A 25,025-nucleotide genomic window follows, 5' to 3' on the forward strand; every position below is an offset into this window, starting at 1 on the left:
ATGTACTGTTTAATACACTGTATCAATTTTTTCAATATAACCCACGTTTCCAACCTTAAAAAATTTTGCTCCCAGAAAGCTAAGCTTTTTCTGTATTTTTTTGTTTTTATTAATAAGAATGCAATATGTATAAGTGTTTTGTCTGAAATCTTTTTAACTTCTGCCTCTCACAGTTCATAGGTTGGGATAATCACACTTCTGCATATGCTGCACAGTAAGCTCTGTTGATATTTTCTGTCTGTCCAGAATGCAGAACAGCGTATGATAGAGAAGGCTATTTCATGAATGTTGTCTTATCTGTAGCATGCATCCTAAATGCAAAGAATGAATGTATTCAAATGTATTGTTCTGTCATCTTGGCAGTAAAAGAAAATGCTGTCTTGCTATTATGGTTAAAACTGAATGGACCAGTGCTGTTATCTTCGTCTTGGTGGAAAATAAATCTATCTTACTGGTTTAGAGTGGAAACTCAGACCTAAAATATATTTCGTAGTCGCTTCCAATTTTGACAGTTTGACACTCTTGGCCTTGCATGAAAGCATAGACTGACTTAATAAGCTTCCTGTTTTGTAGAGCTTCTGATTTTTGGTAGCATATTATTATACCCTGTTCAGGAAGTGTTAAATACTTAAAACCTATTACTACGGAAGAAAATTTAAGTTTCTGATGGTCTAAGGAAATCAAACACAATAGGAAGACAAGATTGAATGCATGCAAGGGGGGGAAGAGGAATGAAGCTGAGCTCGTGTTAAGGAAGTTTAATATAAAAAAAACCGTTGCACTGCAACAGCTGTACTTCTAAATAGAAGCAATCTATTCTGCTCAGGTGTAAGTTTTAACTATTACTGTCCCCCTGCAGAAACAATATTCAGTTCTGGTTGATCTAAGTATGTAGCATCCCATATGTATTATTTTAAGCCTGCTCGTTTCAATTTTTAAACCTTAAGGTGATACCTATACTTCATGTAGGAAGCTTCAGTTGGCTCAGTTTATTAGTAAATATTCACATAATGGTGTGTCCTCTAATTTACGAGGATAAGAAACTTATTTTTGGGCAAAGGAGGGAGCTTTGAAATAACTGACTCTTAAAGAGGCTAAAGATGTCATTCGGAAAAGTTGTTTAAATAACTGTACCCGTAATAATACGTAATTTTGAAACAGTTAAAGAAAATAGTTGCTAACACTTAATGTTTTTTCCTTTTCCATTTTGATGTATTTTGAATCAGAGGTGTTTTAATAGCAGTGTGGTAGGTTGTATCTGCTGAATTTGATAGTATTTCTGCCCTAGCCTGATGAAATTAGAGCTAAGTAGGAGAAAGACTGTAGTGTCTTAAAAATAAAAATATATGGAATGTGTCAACAATGATCCTTAATTTATTAAGACACTTTAAAAGGGGGGAAAACACAATTTTATACTGTTGTCTCCCCCCTCCCCTCCCCCCCCTTGGTGTTTTATGGAAATTGTTCTGGGGATGTTCTTACTTTCAGGAACTGTTGTTTGTGTTCTCAAATTGTTCAACCATATGTTGAAATAGTATCCCAGTTCTTCACAACTTGTCAGAGTCTGTAACTTTTTTTTAGGCAACGGGCAGAATAGTTTAGAGCTGTACTGATACTCTTTATTGCAAAAGTCCAGTTCCAACCCATGGATAGCAGATACAGGTCAACACTAGCTTTGGTTAATGATAAACATAAATAAGAAAGTGTTAGGTACATGTATATGAAGAACCATTCTAACTTTTACAGGAAAAATAACTTTTTACTGTGACCACGTACATTGGCTTTTTACAAACAGATCACTTTCTTTGCTAAGAAAGTGAATTGCTCTTGTAATGCTTATATTAACATAAAAAGGAAGCAAAACTTTGAACTTTTTATGAAGTACCTGTCTGTAAACCTCCTCTTAGCAAGTCTGCTGCTGCGGGAGGGGTCAGAGGCAGTTAACTGTTGATAGCAGTGTTCAAAGTACGCATTCAAAGTAATAGTTTTGTTTCGAGGACTCTTTATATCATAGTGGCTTTTTGCGGTTAAAGCTAATACTGCTTCCTGAGCCTACAGTCACCAATAATTTTGATTAGAAGATCTGGAATATCATTTGAGATTTGGAAGATAAGTACAGTCCTGTTGCAGTCTAAAGTTCTGTGTTGATATCCAGATGTAGCTGAAAATGTAACAGGGACTGAAATCCACACGGTTGTAATAGTTCATTTTCCCTCCAGCTTCATTGTTCATAGAACATGTGCCCCATCACATCTGCCCGTCTCCCTGGGCTGCTTAAACCACAGGCTGATCTAGTCTGCAACACACTAATAGTGCATTTTGGCTGCAGAGGTCTCCCAGTGAGTGTCTCAGACCATGTTCGGACAGAATGATGAAGTTAAATGTTTAGTAGTATTGTGATCCTGGAAACTGGTAAACTAAAAGGGATATCAGTGCTCATATGAAATACCTAGATAATGAGTTGATCATTTCAGTCTAGGACTTGGTCACTGCTGAGTATTAAATTGGGACTAGCACTACTTCATGTATTGTATATTTGAAGTCGATTTGGAGACTTGAATCATCTTCTTTTTCAAGGCAACTTTGCAAATTGAATAGGGCAGTCTGTATGCTGGATTGGCCTTTAAAGACTTCTGTTCATGAGGAGGTCCCTTCATGCGGAACTGCAATCATTTCTGCAAATGCACACCTGTATTACTTGATGTGCTCTGTTGATAAATAGGGTTGTACTGCACTTAAAATCAAACACACATGTACATACAGAGTGAAAATTGACACTGGGAGGAGTAAGATAAGATGTGGGGAGCTTTGAACTTGAGAAGAAAGGCTAGAGTGTTAGATGTAATCAGTGGGAATCTTGACAAGATAACATTGCTAGATAGACAGCCAAAGAACCCAGTATTTTCAGATGTTAAATTGAATTGTTCATATTTTCAGTGAAGGCATATGGCTTAAAACAATTGACATAAACTTTAAATTCATACTGCAACTAAATATAACTCTGGTTTCTATCAAGGAGTGGGAATTGTAAATTGTCTGATTCAGTATAGACTCATGCACAGCTAAATAAAATCGATTTTTTTTTTTTTTTTTTTTTTTACTTCCTACAGGGACCAGATTGTTTTTAAACAGATTCCTTTATTATGTGCTGAAGCTTAGTATTAAAATTCTAAAATAGTATTCTGTGCATGAATAAAAGGATTCTATGAATAAAGCTGTGATGATTTGAACCAAACCCTACTCTTGCTCTTCCAAGAAACAGTGAATTTTATAGTTAGGAGGGCTGTTTTAATCATTAGTTAATGTTTGGCTACACTACACTTTGAGAACATGTATCTGGGCAGTTTTGAAAGCAGCTGATTTGATTTCTTCAGAGCTGTTGCAGAAATCAAGTGACTATTTAGGATTAAAAACTTTGGTTAAAATAATAGATGAAAGTACTTCTGCAGCTGACTTACCATAGTTTTACATCTAAAATAGTATTATATCCATTTAGAATGTAGCAACTCTGTTCTGAGTAATGCAAATAGATACTCACCTTCTAATTTCTTGTCATCTTTCAAGCCTTGGGTAATACTTTTACTTGTTCTGTGGACTGAAATGAAATTGAATTTAAAAAGCCGCCCCAAAACAAGAAAACCCCTATTTCTTTCCTCTCTTACAGTATATGGAAAAAAAACCTTCTACTTGCAGATGAGATCTGCACTAGAGTGCTCACTAAAAATTTCCTGTGGGTTCCTATCTATCATAGCATGATTTCCTATCTATATTCCATTTCTTTCCTCTCTTACAGTATATGGAAAAAAAACCTTCTACTTGCAGATGAGATCTGCACTAGAGTGCTCACTAAAAATTTCCTGTGGGTTCCTATCTATCATAGCATGATTTCCTATCTATATTCCATTTCAGTTATGCTCATGAAAGTATATTCAAGACTATAAATGACTTAGTGTCATAGCTGTTATTTTGCAAAGAGCTGCTTAAAATAGTTCTGTAATTGATCCTGATATACAGCTTTCCTGCCTATTGGAAATGCCTTGAATATTTTACTACAGCCTTCTCAAATGGAGATGGTGAGTGAATAATGTGTCTTATCTTAAATTGTTGAGATAAACTTAAAAAGCTGTAGTGTCATAATAAATTTAACACTTCAGTTCCCGTGATTTGGGCAATTGATAATGATAGTAGCGGTTTTCATGGAAATACTGATGCTCAAATATCAGTACTATGCGAGAGCAGGGGTCTCTTCTAGTACTTCAGATCTTGTGAATATTGTGTTTGAGCTTGAATAACTTAGAGCTGTTCAGAGGGAGCAGGTTGGGAAATGACTTGTAAACTTTGCCTTATGTTCTATCCAGTTACTTGAACGTTTTAAGATTTTTTTTTTAAATCTTTTTTTTTTAAAAATCTCTTTAAAAGCCTCTTTTTTGTGTTACAGAGTGATTAAGTCTTTAGGAGTGCTGTCGAATGTGGCGGTGTACTTGAGTTGGCTGTAGTTTTCCCGCTGCTTTAAGTACTTTGAAAATATTTATGCAGATTGACGGGCGTTATACCACATTGCACTGAGTTATTGGCCTGTTGTTAGTGATATCTGAAAACCAGCTGCTATTGTATGTCTGCATATAAACCTTATGACATCAGGAGAGCATATTGAATAGTTTTGCCATTTTTGGCCTAGGTCACTGTTTGTCTAATGCTATTTTCTCTTGCTGCTCAAGGGCATTGTGGCTTAAATTAGCCTTCACATGCTATAATGATACAAAAAGGGAATTTGGCTATTTATTGGATCCCTTCATATACATATGCTTACAAAAACATGCTTCTAAGTCTACAAGCAAAACTACACAATCTTTTGCTAGTTTTAATGGTTGGGGGTCTCTTTGACCTTAGAAAAGTCACATGGTGCAACTTTATTTAATGTTTGAAGTAGCACTTAATTCTCCTTTTCAGCCTTCTGTTTCATGGCTTTCCTGTGTGAGTGGCTGTACGCCCTAAGGCTGTAACACCACTGCGGAGTTTTTCGTTGTATTATTTGTAAGCGTGCATTATTGCTATTAGTTGCATAAGCAGTTCCTGCAGGAATTGCAGCTTGTTTTAATTTTACTGCAGGGACACAGAGTCCATCCACTGAGAAGATCAGCTCTTTTTAGATAGTTATTGTCCCTTCTTTGTTTCTTTGCATTATTTTATAATAAAAAAGAAGTTGACACTTGAATGCTTGCAGTGTTAAGTTACATTAGGAATAAGTTTGATATGTATTCATTAGAAATGTTGACATTGAATATAGACACACACACCCCCCGTGAGTCGGAAATACGACTTTCATTAATATGCTTTAGCAAGTTAATTTGCATGCAGCCATTTATTTGCAGTAGTCATAAAATGGTGGAGCTTTAGTTTTCTTAAAAAGAAGGTGGAAGAGTTAATTCTGGGATGATAGAGATGCTGGAGCTAAATGGGCCACACAGCTCTGGCAACTGAATTCATCACACTCTGCCATCTTCAGGAGTGTCCTGTTAACCTCTTGTATCATCTCCTGCCTTGGTGTCTCAAACACTTGCTAGTGGAGCTTTTTTGGTTTGTGGGTTGTTTTTTTGTTTTTCTCCAGTGTTGTCTTCTGCAAGTAGACATATATATGACAAGATAAACATAGCATAGAGTTCTGCAAAACTTTTAACTAGGGTATGGTATATTTTATAGAGTAGCGTTACTGAAAAGTGAAGCTAGTGTATGATCTGAAATTAACTTCCAGCTCTGAATCATCTGGCAGTATTCAAAGTATAACATTAAAAGAACAAATTTGGAGAAGCATATTATTCTCACAATTGGTGCCAAAGGGAAAAAAAGGTACAACTTCTTTTAGTTTCTAAATAAATAAGCATGGGTAACATTCTGATTGTTGGAGAGCAAAAGGCTTACTTTGGGCATAGAGAAAACAACCAGAAGACTTTCCAAGGCAGTTGTTCTGGAAAGGAAGTTTGGTTCACCTTAGCCAAGGGTTTTGGTTACTTACAAATATGTATTCTGAAATTGATATCTTTTTCTTGAGAATGTTTTCCCTGTGCTATCAAGTGGTAGTCATGTGATTAGAAAAACAATCCAGTGATTTACAACTTCGTTCTTTGAGGTTAGGTGGGGTAGAGATCCTGAAGACTGATCTAAATTGCCAAAATATATTGGATACTCAGAAAATTGGAGTACTGCAAACCAGAAAAGCAGTAATAAGCTGTTAGTAATCTTAGTCATATGAACAGTTACTGGAAAATAATTTTCTTGGCTGATAAAGGTAATAGTACGCTTGGTTAGAACTCTGTCAAATAACAAAATTCTAACTTTGTCTTGTTCATTTCTTTGTAGTTGGAGACAAAGTTCCTGCTGATATAAGAATTACTTCTATCAAATCTACAACACTACGGGTAGACCAGTCAATTCTCACAGGTATAATTGCTGTGAATTTTGGATAATAATGTGCATAACTGAACGTGCCTTTTCACTGTCTGTTTAGAATAATCCATTAGAAACAAGCCTGTAGCTATTCAAGCACTGTGTTGCATTCAAGTGCAGTAAATTTCTGATCTAGTAACTTAACTCTCAGCGTAACTGAATGCATTGCTTCATCATTGGCTTTACATGTTTGCTTTAGTGGGATGAACATTCTTACTGAGACTTGTAATGCTTTTTTGGTCCCTGACCGTGTCCCGTCCGTCGTCGTCCTCCCCCTCCCACCAAGAGATGCACACAAGTAACTTGTGGGAAACTGCATTTTTAATTTTTTTATTTTAGTCTTCTAGGTTTGAACATCTTGTCACTGCTCAAATATGAAAGCATGGATATCTTAGTAAACATCTTCTGTAATAGTTATCCATTTTCTCTCACAAGAGAGAATTTTTTTTTTTAATGCAGGCAGCTTTTAAACTGCTGTTACTAAAGATTGGTATACTAAAGCCTTATTTGCTGAAATTCTGTGCATGCACATTCATGTGTTTTCTCATACCACCTCTCAAGTGCAGGAGCTATATTTAGAGCAGCTTTTTGTTGAAAACAAAACAAAGTAGCAGTACTTCTGAATATAGGAAAGAAGCTAGGAATCAACCAAGCATGCTATAACATTTTTCTCTGAGCTGGAACATGAAGATCTGTCTGCCTGTTTCGGTAGCATAAATTAATGTTAACTAGCCCTGAAGTTTAAAACAGTAAAGTATTCATAAGAAACCTATTTTTGATCCTCGAATCTGTCTTGAAACAGGCCCCAAAGTTTCTCAGCACAGATCCTGAATAGCACAGAACTGATCAAACTTGCTTAGGTTTAGCATAAGAAAATGTAGGCACTCCATGTTTGTCAAGCTATCAGAACTGAAATAAGTAGAAGAAATAATCCACCAGAAGTCTATATAAAGAGAATAATTCCTCACTATTGTTTAAATAACAGATTTATTTTTTAAAAGAAAACTTTTTCTGTTTTCAGCCTATTTTAAGTTAATGCTTGAGTCTCTTAGCTAATAAAGTAGGACTGAAGTGTAAGATGCTACTTAAAGCTTCTAAAAGTAGGAAGCTTTGGCTCTCTTGAGCTTACAAGAAGTAGTGTGCTCTTAGCTTCAATCACTGAGTTACCACCTTGTGAAATCTGCTGTAGTAATTAACACTATTTTTCTAGAAAATAAACCTTTCTGTACCTGTGTGACATGTTTATAGAAATTGAGACATTTAAGGTTTTTATGGAAGAGTTCTCTGAAGACTTCCAGCTAGAGTTAATTAACAGATGGCTGCATGACATCTAATTTTTCTGTATTTTTTAAGGTCTGCCAGTATAACTGTGATGTATACCATCACAGATGTATAACTGTGGTAAGACCTAATTATTTAAATGAGAACACACCTCTTACAGTGCATAGAGAACAGAAATGCTCATTACTGCATGAGAAGCATGCAAAAAAACATCTAATTCATGCAGTAGATCTTGCCACACTAAAAGGAGTGGAGTACCAGCTGCTTATTTGACCACTTTTCATGTTCCTTAAAAGACATGGTATATGCTTTATTAAATCTAACTGTATAAAATGCTTACGTAAATCCTTTCCTATATTCATTAAAAGCCAACCATTCAATTTTTTTGGTCAACTGAAATATTTCCTATTTCACTTAAGCAATTACATAAAATCATTTGAGGAAAAAAGTTTGGCATCCTGAAAAATTTTAGGACTGAAGATTATAACTTTTTGATTCCCTACAGGGCTCAAGATGATACATACATATATTCTCTTAAGACTATTATCTTCATTTTAGGTGAATCCGTGTCTGTTATTAAGCATACTGACCCTGTGCCTGATCCTCGTGCTGTAAACCAAGACAAGAAGAATATGCTTTTCTCTGTAAGTTACTACTTCTTTTTAATTTTCAGAACTTCTATAAAATAATACTGAAGCTGATAAACAAATGTACAGAACTTCATTCAGGTCTTCACCACAAAGCTGTATGACTTCTCTGCTCTTTTCTCTATTTGTATCTGCATGTGTGTCTCCAGGTACATCAACCTAAATGAATTAAAACATAGAAGTAACTTTTACTAAAAGCTGTCCTCAAGGAGGATGCTTGTTGAAACAAGTTTATAGGAGGAAACTGATTTTTTCGTGCTTCACAAGAAAGACTTGAAGGCTGGAGTACATGCACTTTTAAAGTGCTTCTGCACTACTTTTCTAAAGTAATAGTTCTTAAGGCTGATAAGAATGCCCACACAAATTGCGGTATTGTGTGGCTAAAATTGACAACTAGCTTTCTATATAGGAATGAAACTGTTTATTCGAATTTGTTTACAGGAAGCATTGAATGCCTTTCAGACAACAACATAACAGTTCTGTTATTGTTGGTAGACTCCTTGTAGAAAATCTAACTGTTCTTTCTTGTATTAAGTATGTTCACACAGGGAGCCTCACGGAACAGATCTATGACAGTAAATATCATTAAATCTGGCAAAACAAAATCCTTATTAAAAAAGGAAAAACACACTTAAGATTCCAGTTAAATACATACTGCTTACTCAGCAGATGAGTTTGACAATGCTGCGTACAATAGATCAGTACTGATTCATGTTGAGCCCATTCTGTAAGCAGAAATTCTACACTGGAGTATTCTCTTACAGATACTGGGGGAATGTCATTCTCTTCCTCTTCACCTTTTTCCATTTCCTAACTGAAATGCAGTCTGGACTTGTATAAGGTGTTTGTTTTGTTCTTGTAATTAAAAAAAAGGCCAAAACAAAACACAACAAAAACAAACAAAAAGCTTGCCATCAAAACATGTTTATAGATTGACCACAAGTTTTCTCCTCTCTTTATTTACATAAGGGTACTAATATTGCTGCTGGTAAAGCTATGGGAGTGGTTATTGCAACAGGCGTAAACACTGAAATTGGCAAAATTCGTGATGAGATGGTGGCAACGGAACAAGAGAGAACCCCGCTCCAACAGAAACTGGATGAGTTTGGAGAGCAGCTGTCTAAAGTCATCTCGCTTATCTGCATCGCTGTTTGGATAATAAACATTGGTCACTTCAATGATCCGGTTCACGGTGGCTCCTGGATTCGAGGTGCTATCTATTACTTTAAAATTGCTGTTGCTCTTGCTGTTGCTGCTATTCCTGAGGGTCTGCCTGCTGTCATTACCACCTGCTTGGCTCTTGGAACTCGGAGAATGGCCAAGAAGAATGCTATTGTTAGAAGTCTTCCCTCTGTGGAAACCTTGGGTTGCACCTCAGTTATTTGTTCTGACAAGACCGGTACTCTGACCACGAATCAGATGTCAGTCTGCAGGGTATGTTGAACTATCTTCTTCTATTTTTCTTTTTCTCCTCAGCCACTCTGAATAGTCAGCATTGCTTGAATTCTTTTGATCGCAAGTCTTTTGGTTCTCATATCATCAAAATCTTGTTTTATTTTCCTAAGATAAGCTTCCACTTTGAATTCAGTTTTCCACTGTGTAGTGTTTAAGGCTTTATCTCTTCCCTTATTTAGTCATGGCCAAAAATAGCTGTACCCGCACTCGATGGAAGTGAAAGTTGTTCGCAAGCAGCTTTCCATTGACTTGTCTGTAAGCCATTCAGTCTACTGGTAATCGTTTAGCGTGATTTATCCCCTGTTTCAGAAAGGTAGGATAGTTGCAGTGTAGAAGCAAGATGTGTGTAAAACACTTATGTCTTTAATTTATCAAGATGACAATGGTGGAGAAACTTAGCAATGAGAAAAAGGTGGAAGATTTACTACAGTAACTTGGATAGTCTTAAGATATTTTCACTACCGAGTGGTTCCACCTTTATTTGGTTACCTTATCTTCAATAGCTCCTGTTGGTCTGACGTAGAACACTGTAGTGTTCTCAGTGTGCAGTATAGTATGACTAATCTGGCAACTTTGGAGGTGCAGTTGATCCTGTAACCAGCATTGCAGGGTCATCTTCAATGTATGGCATAATTTTAGCTAAGTGTAAGTTACGTGCCCCTCCTCCCTTCCCCCCATGTTCTTTCTAGTGTTGATTATTTGGGACTTTTATAGCTAGTCACTTAACATAATGCATGTTCAGTTGCCAGTTCTCTGTGCTTCCCCTGTACTTGATATTCTGTGTAGGAGTTTTACGGAGAAAACATGAAGTTCTTCTGTTTAATAATTGTAGATGTTCAGTGGCATAGCAACTCTATGACATCAAATGTTCAGAGTCATTACATTGGGTTAGAATTACAAATGTGTAAATGTTGAGCACTACACGTCAGTGTTTTTTTGGCAAAAGTTTGTAAGCCTTAAGCACTTTATTGTCATGTGATTGATGGCTTTTTCTTTTTAATTGGTGGTTGACTTGTTCTGCTTCCGCAAGTATTGTAGTATTTATACTTAAGAGACACAAAGCAGCTGCTCATCAGTATTCTAGAGGAGGTTACTTGCAGTAGACTTGCATAACTGCCCTAGTCTTTGCAGGGTTTTTTCGTCATGCAGACACCAAAAGCAGAGGGCTTCCTAGTTAACTCATCATTTAAGTTGTGTTTATTTAAAAGCTCAGAATGCTCTACTCATATTTAGAGGGCTAAGTGTTTTAGATCTTGTGCAGTACAACTTACTTGGTTCCTTGTTAATCTCTGACAGCTACAGAATAACTTTAATTGCAGAATTTTGAAAAACATAGCAAAATCCTAATACATGTAAACAATATGCTTATTCTTGGTTTCACTCTAAGCAGACAGATTGCTTAGTTTTTTTAAGAAGTCTGGTTTACATAATGTCCTCCAGTGGTATCTCCCTCTGAGAATGCATGTACTCTGCTTTGTGGGCTTTTAATTTGTCAATTTGTCCAGCTTTTTGATTTTTAAAATCATTTTGCAGATTATAGGGTTTCCAGACATTGATGCAGATCAATTGCAGAAGACCTAATTATTAGGCTGTATTTTGTGAAGGTGCTTGCCTAAAACATAAGGCAGCACAATGAGGGGAAATAAAGACGTTGCTAAAATATGGTGTGACAAAATGGCTTATACTAACCAACAGGTAAAAAGTTCCATTAAGATATACTATCAATCAGTGAGAAATTATTTTCTTCTCTATTACCACTCCAGCAAGTTGTGATAAGAGTATGACAGCTTCAGGCACTATGTCTTTTATCTCCATCTTCCCACATTTGATTCTGCCTGCAGCTCTTCTAGAAAGGAAACAGAAACAAAGGAAAGACTGAGATGCAGGTGTCTTATGGGGTACAACTGCATCCTTCAAATTGGTGTCTTTATTTGAAGATAACATTTCAGCCTGTGCTACAAGGGCACTTGAGCTGCCTGAATGTTCTTAAGTTACTAGTGTACTGGATTGTAAGATGACTTACAACTGAAAAACCAGGACAGGAAGCACTTGCACTTAGTGGCTGGTGGTAAGGGAAACTGGCCATAGTCTGGTTCTTGCCTAAAGTGTCACCTCATAACTAGAAGCTTCTTCTATTTGTAGATGCTTTTATTTTTACTTTGGGAAGAATTGTCAGATTCTAAGCTGCACTGTGCTGCTTTTGATTGGAACTGCTGTTTCAAACATATGCATGAGAATTAATTTACAAGTTTTTGAAGCCTAGGAGGAGCTTGGGTATAGTCAGAACTGTCAAGCGGATGTGTGAGTAGTCTTCCCAGCTGAAGTTAAGTGTACACAGTTTGTGTTTTCAACTGTTTGATGTATTTGTGCCACAATTCTGTTTTCAAATGAGATCTGTTAAGCAGAAGAGCTGTTTTCTGTACTTCATGCTTCAGTATAGGGAGCCGTTCAAACATCTATGGGATCGAAGTTCAGAGTGTCGTATCTGGCTGTGTCTAGTTTGTTTATTCAACCTGAACTTGCCTCTTGTACCTGCTTGCTTAAGGCCAGTTTAAATCTCTTGCATTAATTATTGTTCAAAGATAGTAACACTTCTAACTCTTAATTTCAGATGTTTGTCCTGGACAGAGTAGAAGGAGATAGCTGTTCTCTGAATGAATTTACTGTAACTGGTTCAACATATGCTCCTATGGGAGAAGTGTAAGTGTTCTATTGAAGTTAAATATTTGTCTATTTTATGCATTGATTGTTAGTTCAGTCTTGAAAAGTGATGTATGTGATATTCAATAGTGATTGTTAATAAATGAAAGCTCAACCAGTGAGAATGCAGACTGAAGGGCTGGTGGGAAAAGTAATTAACAGTAAACAAGTTACGTTTCATGAAGGTTTACTTTTCCAGAATTTATTTAATAGAGTCTCCAATATTGCAGTGTTCCTTTGATAATCTGAAAATAAATTAGGAGTAGGTTGAGAGGATTTATTTTACTGAAATCTTGCTGGACGAAGATTAGCTATCCCAGTGCTTCAAAATGAGGGTTACTTTTGTGGGGTTTGGTTTTTTTTTTTTTTTTAATTAAAAAAACCCCTGCATAAATCTGAAGAGGTGAGCCTCTGTTAATCTGTAAACTCAATGTTTCCAATTCCCCTGCCTCAGAGAAGGCAGAAGATTTTCTTCTAAACCATCTTATGAATGTGTTGAAGTTAATTCTTAAATTCTTGTATATACTGTAAATTCCTGTCCCCTACCCTCAGAAGTTTATTGAACTCGGTGCATCTGTACTTGAGTAGGTGTGTATGTTTGTCTCCAGCCTTTGGTATTTGAGCTGGTATTAAACCCACTCCCTTAGGAAAGGAATGGTAAGTTTGGTTTACTTTCTCAGTTGCAAGTCTCTGCTAGTGGAAAGGTGGTTCATCCTGACAACTTTAGAATTCTTGGGGTTCTGCTTCCAGAAGGGGAGCTTCTTCTTACTGGATTGTTACAGCTCCTTTTACTTGGCCAATCTTTTCATGTGTTTTTAATCTTACCACTTCAGGTTTATTTGTGGAATAGAATTCTACTATGTATGAAGTAGAATTGAGATTCAGTTATTGCAAACATCTCAACCTTGTGGAGTTTCACATGCATGCCTCTGACTCCATGCAGTCTTCATCGATCTCTGTTTAATTTTCGTATCAGTTAAGACCATAGTGTTATCGGCAGCTGGAAATCTTAATTCCCCAATTCTCTTTCGTTTCAAAACTGATTGCTGTCAAAAGCTTATGCTTTCATTTCAGCAGACTGCATTTACTTAGGCAAGGTGACATTCTAGATCTGGTAAAGCATCCAGCTATTATGCTTTAGCTGGTCTCGCAAGAGCTGTAGATAAACAAAATAATAAAATACAGTGTGGTGACAGATGTCGAGTACAATAAGACAGTCATCAATGTATGTTAATGTTCTATTTTTACTTGCTGAAATTGGGGAAATGTGAATAAGCATGTTAATTGCTCTGCATTCGCATAGATAAAGAACATTCTGTGAAAGCGAAATTACCACAGAAGGGCTGTTATTGGACCATAAGGAACAAATACCTAAATTCTCAAACCTTTAGGGCCGGTTTATTTCTGAATTTATGGAATTTTTTTTTTTTTTGAAGTCGATGACTTTAAAGCAAGGTGACTGACTTCACCTCGGATTACAAACTATCACTGAAAACAAAGGTTGATGGAGACCTTAAGAGGCAGTCTAGTCCGTTGCACTGCCCCAAAGCAGGACATGCTCTAGATATGAACCCAGTTCTGACAGATGTTTCTTTGTTGTAATTAACTTCACATACTGTTGTCTTCCACAGCTCTATAGACAGCCTACTCTATTTCATAACCTTTAAGCATTTTTGCAATAAATCAATTTTTTACTCAGTCTTAAAGTACTTGATACATAACTTCCCCTAAGATGCATTGGGAATATAAGATTACAAATATTTCTTACTGAAAAACTAAAATTTTGTAGTGACTTATTTCCCAGGGGTGTTGGGAGATTGTCAAACAGTAGTTTTGTCGGGTCTCAGCATGCACAATGTGCATGCTTGCTTGCAAACTGAGAGCATAAAACTAAAAATAATTAAGAACTGCAGCAAAAGCTAGCAGATTGCATTTGACCTTCAAACGAGTTCATCTTTAGCTAATCAAAAAGCTTGAAGTTTTAAGAAAGAAACCAAAAAACTTTATGCAGAACTGACCCCAGCAACTTAGACTCCATGTGCACTTGCCATTCTTCAGAAACTGTTGACAAGGAACACACAGGCAAGGGAAAAAAAAACAACCTGGTATAACAAGTTGTGGATATTCAAGTGTGCTCGTTTTCTTCAAGTTCAGAACAGGTGAAAGCAGGAAGTATTAGCTGTGATAGATGAGGTGACAAACAGAGAGCTGCTGGGAATTTTAGAGAGTTGAGAGTTTAAAACCACTCTTACGGCTGTAGAATTATATGCAAAATGAAACTTTAAAAACATATTTTTTTTTTTTAAGATGTAGTTTCTTCACATTCTGCGTTATACAACATCGGAATTTATTTGCAGTACAAGAGACTGAACAAAAGCTTACATAATCAGATGTGTCATAGTCTTATGTTTTGAATTCTTGTGGAGTAGTGATCCATGTCTTCCTACCACCAGACCTTTTCTTTTTCCTTCTCGAGAGCTATATTAGTTATGTCTTGCTAATTGGGGGGGGGGGGGAGTAAATAACAGTATTGGACGCTATCTTGGTTCTTTCATGCTTACTTGAGAAGTATACTAATGTTCCAGAAAATGAATTAATTTATTGTCTATTTCCAAATGTGAAAACAAAGTTGCTTCTTACTTGTGATGTCTAAATGGTGCATCTTTAGGAAAATGTACCTTCCCTCTTTCTAAAGACTTCAGATATTCATCATTAAGTGGATATGACTACTAGAAAAGAGTGTTTCTTTCCTAGTGGAATTTGTATTGTGAAATGACTTAGCTTTTCATGGGTTTTGGAGGTTCACATATAACACAAATCAGTTCTTAGGAAATTAAAGAGGCTGAATCTGCTTTTATGCCTGCCCATATCATGCATGCAGTAAATGTGTAGAATATGCAGTAAGACTAAAGAAGCTAAGCTCATAGGTATCGAAGTATATAATTTTCCTACTTGGAACTCCCCTCCACATCCTGTGTGTACTCTAATACTGCTTTCATATGCCTCTTCACTGAGCTCTTTACTCCTCTTCTACGTTGCTGTGCGACTGTCACTGGAGGAAACAAGGTTTTGTAGTTCAGGTAGTGATTTCATTGATAATCATGTCATTCTGTTCATGACTGATGTAAACTTCAGACCTTGCCTTTATCAAACCTGCTCCTCAACAATTTCTGGTTCTGTACTTCCAAGTCCGTAACTAATAAGCGTTGTACTAAATGGAAATACAGTAAAGGGATTAAAGAAGGGATAAAGGCGAGATGCTAATACTAAATAACTAACTTAAATTTCCCCCTTTTCTTCCTTTGGAAAGGCATAAAGATGACAAACTTATTAAATGTAGCCAGTATGATGGCCTTGTGGAACTTGCAACGATCTGTGCACTCTGTAATGATTCCTCTTTGGATTACAATGAAGTAAGTACATACCCTAGAACAGAGGAGAGTGTGAGAATAAATGTTTGTTCTCATCTGTCTATGTAATACCTTTTAGTGGTAAATCCCCTTCTAGCCAAGGGGGAGAGTATTTGGGTCCTCTTAAGTATTAATTCTGGGAGTTACTTGCTTGTTGAACATTGAGAAAACTAAAGCCAGGCAGCAAGTCTAATCTGGAATTTAGAGATCTCTTGCTGTATAGAATGCGCTGCTACTTTCTTGCTTTGCATTGCCTCCTTAAGGTTGCTACATCTCATAATGACCTAAATGCTTGATGACAAAGTACTGACATCCTTCTCAGCTGTTCTTGAGGGTAAAGGCTTGAAATCTCCTACAAGTCGTACTTTTCAAAGTTGCTTTTTAAAAAATAGTTTTGCTTGTTTCATAAGCCATGGTCAGTCTTGTTAGCTTTTTTTCCCTTGTGAAACTTGGAACTTTTGTCTCTGGTAGCTTCCAGGTGAGGTTTAAAGTAAACTCCTGTGTTTTTGTTTGCTTTGTGTTAACTAAAGGCTAAGGGAGTGTATGAAAAAGTTGGTGAAGCCACAGAAACGGCACTTACCTGCCTGGTTGAAAAGATGAATGTATTTGATACAGACTTGAAAGGACTTTCTAGAATTGAACGTGCAAATGCTTGCAACTCGGTCAGTATTTTTTTATTTGGAATTCTTTGGGGAGTGAGTTTTGTAGTGCTTACTATCTAAATGCACTTTTATGCTATTTTTTTTTTAATAAGGTGATAAAACAACTCATGAAGAAAGAATTCACTCTGGAATTCTCAAGAGACAGGAAGTCTATGTCTGTCTATTGTACACCAAACAAACCAAGCCGCACATCCATGAGTAAGATGTTTGTTAAGGTCAGTTCATCACTTGAGAAAGTGTAGTTATGGAATGGCTGCAAAGGCAGCATGACACTTAAATTATGGCACAACTAGCTACAGCTTGAAGATGAAGGAAGGACTTTAATTTCAGCAAGTGTTGCAATGGAAAGGGATTAATTAGGCTAAATTAATTTTTTTTTTTTTTTTTTTGCCTCTGCAGGGTGCTCCTGAAGGTGTAATTGACAGATGTACCCATGTCCGTGTTGGAAATGCCAAAATACCATTAACCGGAGGAATTAAGCAGAAAATAATGTCTGTCATTAGAGAATGGGGAACTGGTAGAGACACATTGCGTTGCTTGGCTCTGGCAACCCATGACAATCCACCCAGAAAAGAGGAGATGAATCTTGAGGACTCCTCAAATTTCATTAACTATGAGGTAAGTTTAGTAAAACAGCCTTTTAACACTTCTCCCTTTCCCAAACTGGAGAATAGCAACTCCTTATGTTTGACTCTTCCTTGAGGAAGTTGTGCCTGAGAATTTTCTCTTTCTGGGTATTTTTTTATGTTGGATGCAATAGTTAGCCACATGTGTGGAAAGAATGCTCAGTTTAAGAAGGGTCTATATATCTCTCTCAAGAAACTTAAGGGATAAAACCTGGACTACTCTGTGGTTTATGATACCTGTCACTCCTGCTTAATTCCCCCAGTTTATTTTGGGTTTAAAAGAATAACACTTCGCTTGTGTTCTTGGTGGCTGGTATATATGCTGCTGCTTGGATAAAAGTATAAGAAAAAAATAAGTTAAACAGCCACCTGCAAATAGCATTATTTTACGTATATATACATAAGGTCCTCAAGATCATAACACCTTAAACTGTTTTCAGAGACTGACTCTGAAAAATATTCCAAAAACTGCATTGTGGTTTCAGCTTTAATGGTTTTCAGTTTGACATTGCTCAACTGCACAGCCTCCTTGGGGATTTTGTGATGAAACATACCTGCCATTTTGTGCTCTGAGGGTCACATTCACTTCCCTTACTCCATACTGTCAGCTGCAAAAGCTCTGTCCATGATGATCATCTTGGCTACTCTGTAATTTTCCAATGAAATCTGTATCTAGGATTTAGCAAGGGGGAAATGACAAACAGTTGCATGAGAGTTACTGGCTTGTGCTCTTGTGCTCCTGGCACTGATGACAAAAAAGACAGACTTGACTGCTTGCAGGTTGAATCTGCAACGCTGACAACTAGAGCGCATTTTAACTAATAAAATGAGTGCATTTGAAGCAAGGTATGTTTGGAAAGGTAGGATCCCATTTCAGAGTGTGGTCATGCTCTGGGAATTAACTATGTCCTCCCATATGCTCATCATGTAGATGGTACCGTGTAGCATTGTGATTCCAAAAGGATTAAATTCTTACTTATCTCCTCATACTTCTTAATGTGCGTATAGATTTGTGGCTTTTCAGTTCTTCTCCAGCTGTCTCCATTCGGTGTCAGCGCTAAAGTGCTGCAAACACTTCACATAGTGAAACAGCCCTCTGAAGTAACCTTTGTGGGGGGGGAAAGGGGTGGGGGGGAACAAGCAAAACACCAACCAAAAAAAAACCCTGACGTAAGAGCCAAGTGTATCATTCATAATACGCTGGTTTTGACCAAATGGTGGGATGACGTAGGCCTCAGTGTCTTAATTGCTCAATGTAGAACCACAGGATATTGTGAACAAAGAGTAAAAACAAATGTCACTACGCTGAGAGATAATTAGCATGCAAAAAAGAAGATTGTTTTGCTAATGTCAGATGAGAAGTCTACAGGATCTTGCACTAAAACTTGGTGCTGTCTTGTTTCAGACCAACTTGACCTTTGTTGGCTGTGTGGGTATGCTGGATCCCCCAAGAATTGAAGTAGCTTCATCTATAAAGTTATGCAAACAAGCTGGTATTAGAGTTATTATGATTACTGGTGATAATAAAGGCACAGCAGTAGCTATTTGCCGTCGCATTGGTATCTTCGTGGAAGATGAAGATGTTACTACAAAAGCCTTTACTGGTCGTGAATTTGATGAACTCTCACTCGCTGCCCAGAGGGATGCTTGCCACCACGCACGTTGCTTTGCTCGTGTAGAGCCTTCCCACAAATCTAAAATTGTTGAGTTCCTTCAGTCTTTTGATGAGATTACCGCTATGGTGAGTAATTGAATTTTCACTTGGTTTGAAAGGCAGACACTGTGTTTAAACCCAAATTATGCCTTGTCAGAACTCAAAGCCTCAGAATAGTTCTGCACTTAAGTGTTGTTTTGTGGTGTTTTTTTTTAAAGATCCAAAACCACACCCAGTACAAAACTCCTTTCTAGTCCTATATGTAAGTGCCCACCTTACCTTTTTTTCCCCAACTTCAAATTCTTGTTTTAGACTGGTGATGGTGTCAATGATGCTCCTGCATTGAAGAAAGCAGAAATTGGAATTGCTATGGGTTCTGGTACTGCAGTGGCTAAAACTGCTTCTGAAATGGTTTTAGCAGATGATAATTTCTCAACTATTGTAGCTGCTGTGGAAGAAGGACGTGCAATTTATAACAACATGAAACAGTTCATCCGTTACTTGATCTCCTCCAATGTTGGAGAAGTTGTTTGGTAGGTTTAAAATGTTTGGTTTTTTTCTTTGAACCAGAGTAGTGATGATGGAGTCTTGTTAGTTATTTACTTCCAGTATTTCTCACTAAAACCAGAGAAACAAGTTCTCCAGGTAATTGATCACTGTAGTGGTGCGGAAGTCTGCATGCTTCTAGCCTAGTCTTTATGCAGAATTTTAGCATACCACAAAAGATGCACGTTGCATTCCAGCTCAGTAGGTGGCTAAATGCTTTACAATTATTTCTGTGATTGGAATAATTCTCTAGGAAAGGACAAATATTATAAGATCTGGTATCAGATAACTTAGCCACAGATACAACTTGGATGTTTGTTTAACCTCAAGTTACAGAAGAATGGGTCTTCTGTGTCTTTGGAAGGAATGGTGACCCAATGCCACAGAATGCGTTTCTGGTAACAGAATGTAAATATTGATCTTCTAACAGTTGCTTATATCAAAGCATACTTTCTCCCAGAGTGGAATATAACACAGCAATTGTCTTGTCTTGTTTCTTGCAAACTTAAAGCTGTCCTTCATATGGCTCTTGCTGCAGCCCCTGTTTCTGTTCTATTTATTCACACAGGCGTGGAGCCATGAAAGCTACATGCTTATTAATTTTTTTGCAGGGACTAGCAGTAATCTAGCTAAATGAAGCTTGGTCATTTGGGCTAAAATGCTGTTGTGTCTGCAGAAGTTTTAGTGTCTTTAGAAAGTGGCTTGTGAGCCTTTATGCATGTATAATATATTTACCTATACAGGCAAGTAGAATGGGGAAAAAACACAACTAAAGCATAAACTCTTCAGTTTCTGAAGTTACCAGAAGAAGATAATGCTTAAAAACTGACATGCCAGTGGTTAGAAGTGTTTGCTTTTGGATATATTTTTAGTTTTCTGAATGTGCATATTCAGCTTGTGATACAAAATGGATAACTCTGTATGAGAGAAGTGATGCTACAGGCTTAGGCTTAAGTGTTAAAAACTTACATGCACAAGAATAAGCTTATAACTGGTGGGTTTTTTATAGTATCTTCTTGACTGCTGCCCTGGGTTTTCCTGAAGCTCTAATTCCTGTCCAACTGTTATGGGTAAACCTTGTGACGGATGGTCTCCCTGCTACTGCTCTGGGCTTTAATCCTCCCGATCTTGATATCATGAATAAGCCACCACGCAACCCTAAAGAGCCACTGATCAGTGGATGGCTCTTCTTCCGTTACCTAGCTATTGGATGTAAGTAGTAAAAGCTTTTTTATTTTTTTAAGTAAACTTAAGCAGGTAAACTTTTTTTGAGATCCACTTGAAAGCAGTTTGTCTAATTAATATCCTTGTATGCTGAAATCTTGAAAGCTAGCAATAGATGTTCTGTGGAACTGGTATTCTTCCTTTATTTTGTTTTGAGATTCACACTTTGTTTTGCACATTTGCAGGCAGTGCTGTGATCGGAACAGTAAAGTTTTGGCTTGTTTTTGTGGGTTTTTTTGTTTTTTTCCCACCCCATTGGTAGCAACTGAGGCACGAAAAGACCTAGATGCGTAACAGCAGTATGACATTCACCACTTTGTTAGAATCTCTTGATTTGGGCAACTAGGAAACGATTAGAAATTTTATATACTGCCATACTGGATTAGACCTTCAAAATTGTCTGATAGTGGGTGATGGTACAGTCCTCAAAGAGAGAGAAGCCCTTCAGGAGTAGATGAACTTAGGGCCGAGTCCGACCTCTGTTCTCAAGCAGCCACCTACTTGCCTTTTCCCATTTGACTCATTCCAGGCTGAAATACTTCTAGCTCAAAGCATTGAGACGGCAGACTTCAGCTTGTCCATGCAATAATTCTAAGCCTTAGGAAGATGAGCATGTTGAGAGCTTGGGATTGAAGAGCCAAGACCAATGACTAGTGAATGTGCACCCACATTAGCTGTTGAGGTTGTACGTAGAATTACTTCCAAGTCTGAAAATGACAACTGTCAAGTATCTAATGTACTAATTTTGTGCTTAAGTAGCGCACAAGAGGTTTGTTGGCATGGTTATAATCAGGGAAAATAAAGGAGTATCAATTAATGAAATCAGTGGATGTAGATTTAAACCTTAAATATAGCTATACTACTATAAAGCTAGAATAAGTATTTACACGGATACTTAATGCACACTGTCTTCATGCCAGAAGTTGTGACCTTAATTTTCCTAACTGACTTCATAGATCTTAAAGTAAACCTCAGTAGTAGTTAATGTAAGTACAGACAGATTGGGTTCTGAGAGGAAAAAAGAAAAATTTCAGGTTGATTACTCCAAGTGATATCCTTGTTTGCCTTAAGTGTCAGCTTCCATAAGCAGATACTAGGATCTGTCCAACAGTACGATATTTAATGGTTACTTAATTTACAACCAGTGGAACAGATCTCTTGCATAGGAGGTAGATGAATTACGGTCCATTTCTTTACAGTACTGGAGGTCTCAAGGTAGAGGTTCAAGTGTGACAAGTAAGATCATTTCTTGCATACAGTTCACAACACTGAAAAAAGCACTTTGTTTTCTTTAAGGTTATGTTGGCGCTGCCACCGTGGGTGCTGCTGCTTGGTGGTTTATTGCTGCTGATGGTGGTCCAAGAGTCACCTTTTATCAGCTGGTATTTGCTCAGTTTAATATCTTTGGGGGGAGAGGGGAGGTACATGCTTCTTTAATACTTGTTACTTGAAATGACTGTAGAAAAACAGTAGGTTACAGAAACTTGTATAATGAGACGTTTTCACACTTGTTACTGTAAGACTTCATCATGATTAATGAGTCTTAGTGCTAAAGCTCAAAGACGGGATACCTGAGGTTCTAGACAACTTGAAGGACTAATTGTTGTCTTGTTACTAAAAGACTAATGGGTCTTTTTCTACAGCTGGCAAAAGTTTAAAATGAGAGCTTATAGGAGTTGTATTTGAACGTTTTGTTTTCATAATTCTCACTGTTTTATTTCATAATTGCCTGTTCTACATTTTAAAAGTTAACAAGCTGTGGAAGTGAGTTCACGTTGTTCTGTTCTAGAGCCATTTTCTGCAGTGCAAAGAGGACAATCCAGATTTCTCTGGTGTTGACTGTGTGGTTTTTGAGTCTCCATATCCAATGACAATGGCTCTTTCTGTGCTTGTCACCATAGAGATGTGCAATGCGCTCAACAGGTTCGTATGTCCAAATAGGAAAGCAAAGTTTCTGCATAGCTTACCCAAAATCCTACCTTCTGTGCCATTTTTGATTCTTCCTGTATGGACAGCTCAACTAATGAAGAATGAGTCACATTTTCTTTCTGAATCCTGGCAGTGCAAACAAAGTAACTCTCTTAAATAACATTTGAGATCTCTTACCATGAGGTATATTTTTAAGTCTGCCAATTCACTCTGGTATTTTACTAAGCATGAGCAACTGAAATATTTTCCATTATTTCTAATCTAAGCTTAATCAATCAGATTATCCCTCATCTGTTGGTATAAAGTGATATCAAGGAGAACTAAAATAAGAATGCTGAAGATATGGAAAATAGTTTTTCCTGCCCTAAGGGAATGTGGGTTTAGCCAATTAATATTAGATTATAAATGGAAACTACGAAATAGCACAATGTCAAGGGTATTTTTCTTCAAATAGCTTAGAGGTCAGTTAATTTAAAAACAAATAAACTTTAAATACAAGTGTACTGCAGTAGTCCTACATAGTAAGATATTGCTCTATATCTGATGTTCTGGATCTTGGCCTCTTCTGCAGCGTAGCCTAAATGCAGATTGAATCTGAAGAGCAAAATTAAAGAACAAGCATTAAGAAGGTGCAAGAACTTGACCCTCTGTATCCAGTGCTTAAGTGAACTTCAGAAGAAGTGGGTGCACTAGTGGGTGTACAATAGGCTGGGGAGGATTCTGTCCCACGCTGCCATGCCCATCTTTCCCTTACCCCTGCCATGCAGAGGATGTCGGGGCCTTAGTGAAAAAGGTAGACTAGATCAGGAATGAGCAGAACACACAAAAACTTTGAAAATAAACGTGACTCTGAACTGTGACTGCTTTGCTAAGCAGGCTTCCAAGGTAGTTTAAAGTTGCAGCATATATAAACCATATCTTGGTATCTTTCTTTCCTTCATGACTGGGATAATTGTGGCTTGCCATGGTGCTTTTCTTTCCAGCTAGTTTTCTGATTCATTGAATTTCTTACTTGTGTCTTATGTACACGTATGTACCATGTTTCTATTGCAGTCTATCAGAAAATCAGTCCTTGATGAGGATGCCCCCATGGGAAAATATCTGGCTGGTGGGCGCAATTTGCTTGTCCATGTCACTCCACTTCCTTATCCTTTATGTGGAACCGCTGCCAGTAAGTGCGTGTATCTTTCTCCAAGTTCAGGGACGGGCATTTAGAGCAAAAACTTGTCTGGAGCTTAAGGCAAGGGATGGAGAGGGAGAAAAGATGTAACACTTGGCTTTTCTTTCAGATTATCTTCCAGATCACACCTTTGAATGTGACGCAATGGCTGATGGTATTGAAAATCTCACTACCTGTCATTCTGCTGGATGAAACACTTAAATATGTGGCCCGTAACTACCTGGAACCTGGTAAAGATAGTTTGCGGCCTGCCACCAAACCATGTTCTTTGTCAGCATGCACCGAAGGAGTTTCCTGGCCATTTGTGTTCATTACTATGCCCTTGGTTATCTGGCTTTACAGCACAGACACTAACTTTAGTGATATGTTCTGGTCTTGACTGACATGGTGACAAGTTTTACATTCAAAGAAAAAGTTTAACTTAATTTTTTTATTGTTTAGAGCAACTGTCTATTTCTGCTGAATTTTCACATGAACATATTTGCCGGTGATGGAGGTTTCATAATCTAGATTTTGGTTTTTTGCTTTTTCTGACTTCAGTGGGGGCAATATATTCCTCTTTTATACACAGTTAAAGTGTCCATTGACATGTACAGAGAACTAACACTATTTTATGCAAATATTTTTTTGTAGATGAAAAGCATGTACAGTGTTCTGTTCAATAGTCTATTCATCATGTAAAAAAAGCAAATTTTTTTTGAGCCAGCGGACACTATTAAACTAAATTGGCAGCAGATTTTAGGGAATGAATGTGTGTTGTCTAAAACTAAAAAAGCATGTAACTGTTCGTCTTCTGCATGACCATCCAAACTTAATTTGTCAAAGTCAGGTTTTATTCATAAGCAGAACTTTCTGCACTGGGTAGAGAGTACTGCTACCTCGGTCAGGATTTCTTCTCGGTTTCCCCTCTTCGTATTCCCTCACTCTTGGTTCTTGACTGTCCTTGTTTACACCAGTTTCTGTATGAGGTATGTCTAATCTTGCTCGTGCAGAAAATACCATTCCAGGTGCAGCCTGCTGGGGTTTTTCCATAATCTTAACACACATAGGGTTGTTTTTTTAAGATTATTTATTTAAGTGTCTATTGTATTTTTGTTGTAACACACCTTATTTTGCCAGTGTTGCCCATTATGCAGGGGTAGGGAGGACTAGTTCTGACTATTTAAATCTAAAGCAAGCCTTTTTAACAAACACAATCAGTTTTAATTCCAGAAGAGGGTTTAAATTGGGTTTTAATACCTTATTTACATGTGTCAGATCCTCCCCC

The 25,025-nt window shown here is 37.3% G+C and overlaps 1 protein-coding gene across 2 annotated transcripts in view; it reads left to right on the forward strand.

The window, feature by feature from the left end:
• The window catches only part of ATP2A2 (ATPase sarcoplasmic/endoplasmic reticulum Ca2+ transporting 2), a gene marked incomplete at its 3' end in the record, with an annotated part of 43,442 nt that extends 19,305 nt beyond the window's left edge, over positions 1 to 24,137 (forward strand). For both annotated transcript variants that reach the window (XM_082007655.1, XM_082007656.1), the window contains 15 exons: positions 6,358 to 6,438; positions 8,284 to 8,369; positions 9,342 to 9,806; positions 12,439 to 12,527; positions 15,838 to 15,940; positions 16,468 to 16,599; positions 16,692 to 16,814; positions 16,999 to 17,217; positions 18,631 to 18,966; positions 19,192 to 19,412; positions 20,435 to 20,637; positions 21,946 to 22,031; positions 22,439 to 22,572; positions 23,632 to 23,749; positions 23,868 to 24,137. In XM_082007655.1, the coding sequence (XP_081863781.1) occupies positions 6,358 to 6,438; positions 8,284 to 8,369; positions 9,342 to 9,806; positions 12,439 to 12,527; positions 15,838 to 15,940; positions 16,468 to 16,599; positions 16,692 to 16,814; positions 16,999 to 17,217; positions 18,631 to 18,966; positions 19,192 to 19,412; positions 20,435 to 20,637; positions 21,946 to 22,031; positions 22,439 to 22,572; positions 23,632 to 23,749; positions 23,868 to 24,137 (2,666 nt within the window). The remainder of the gene's footprint in view (positions 1 to 6,357; positions 6,439 to 8,283; positions 8,370 to 9,341; positions 9,807 to 12,438; positions 12,528 to 15,837; positions 15,941 to 16,467; positions 16,600 to 16,691; positions 16,815 to 16,998; positions 17,218 to 18,630; positions 18,967 to 19,191; positions 19,413 to 20,434; positions 20,638 to 21,945; positions 22,032 to 22,438; positions 22,573 to 23,631; positions 23,750 to 23,867) is intronic.
• Between the last annotated feature and the right edge of the window lie 888 nt (positions 24,138 to 25,025).

The sequence above is a fragment of the Phaethon aethereus genome (assembly GCF_964289735.1).
Source record: "Phaethon aethereus genome assembly, chromosome: 17".
Taxonomy (NCBI): domain Eukaryota; kingdom Metazoa; phylum Chordata; class Aves; order Phaethontiformes; family Phaethontidae; genus Phaethon; species Phaethon aethereus.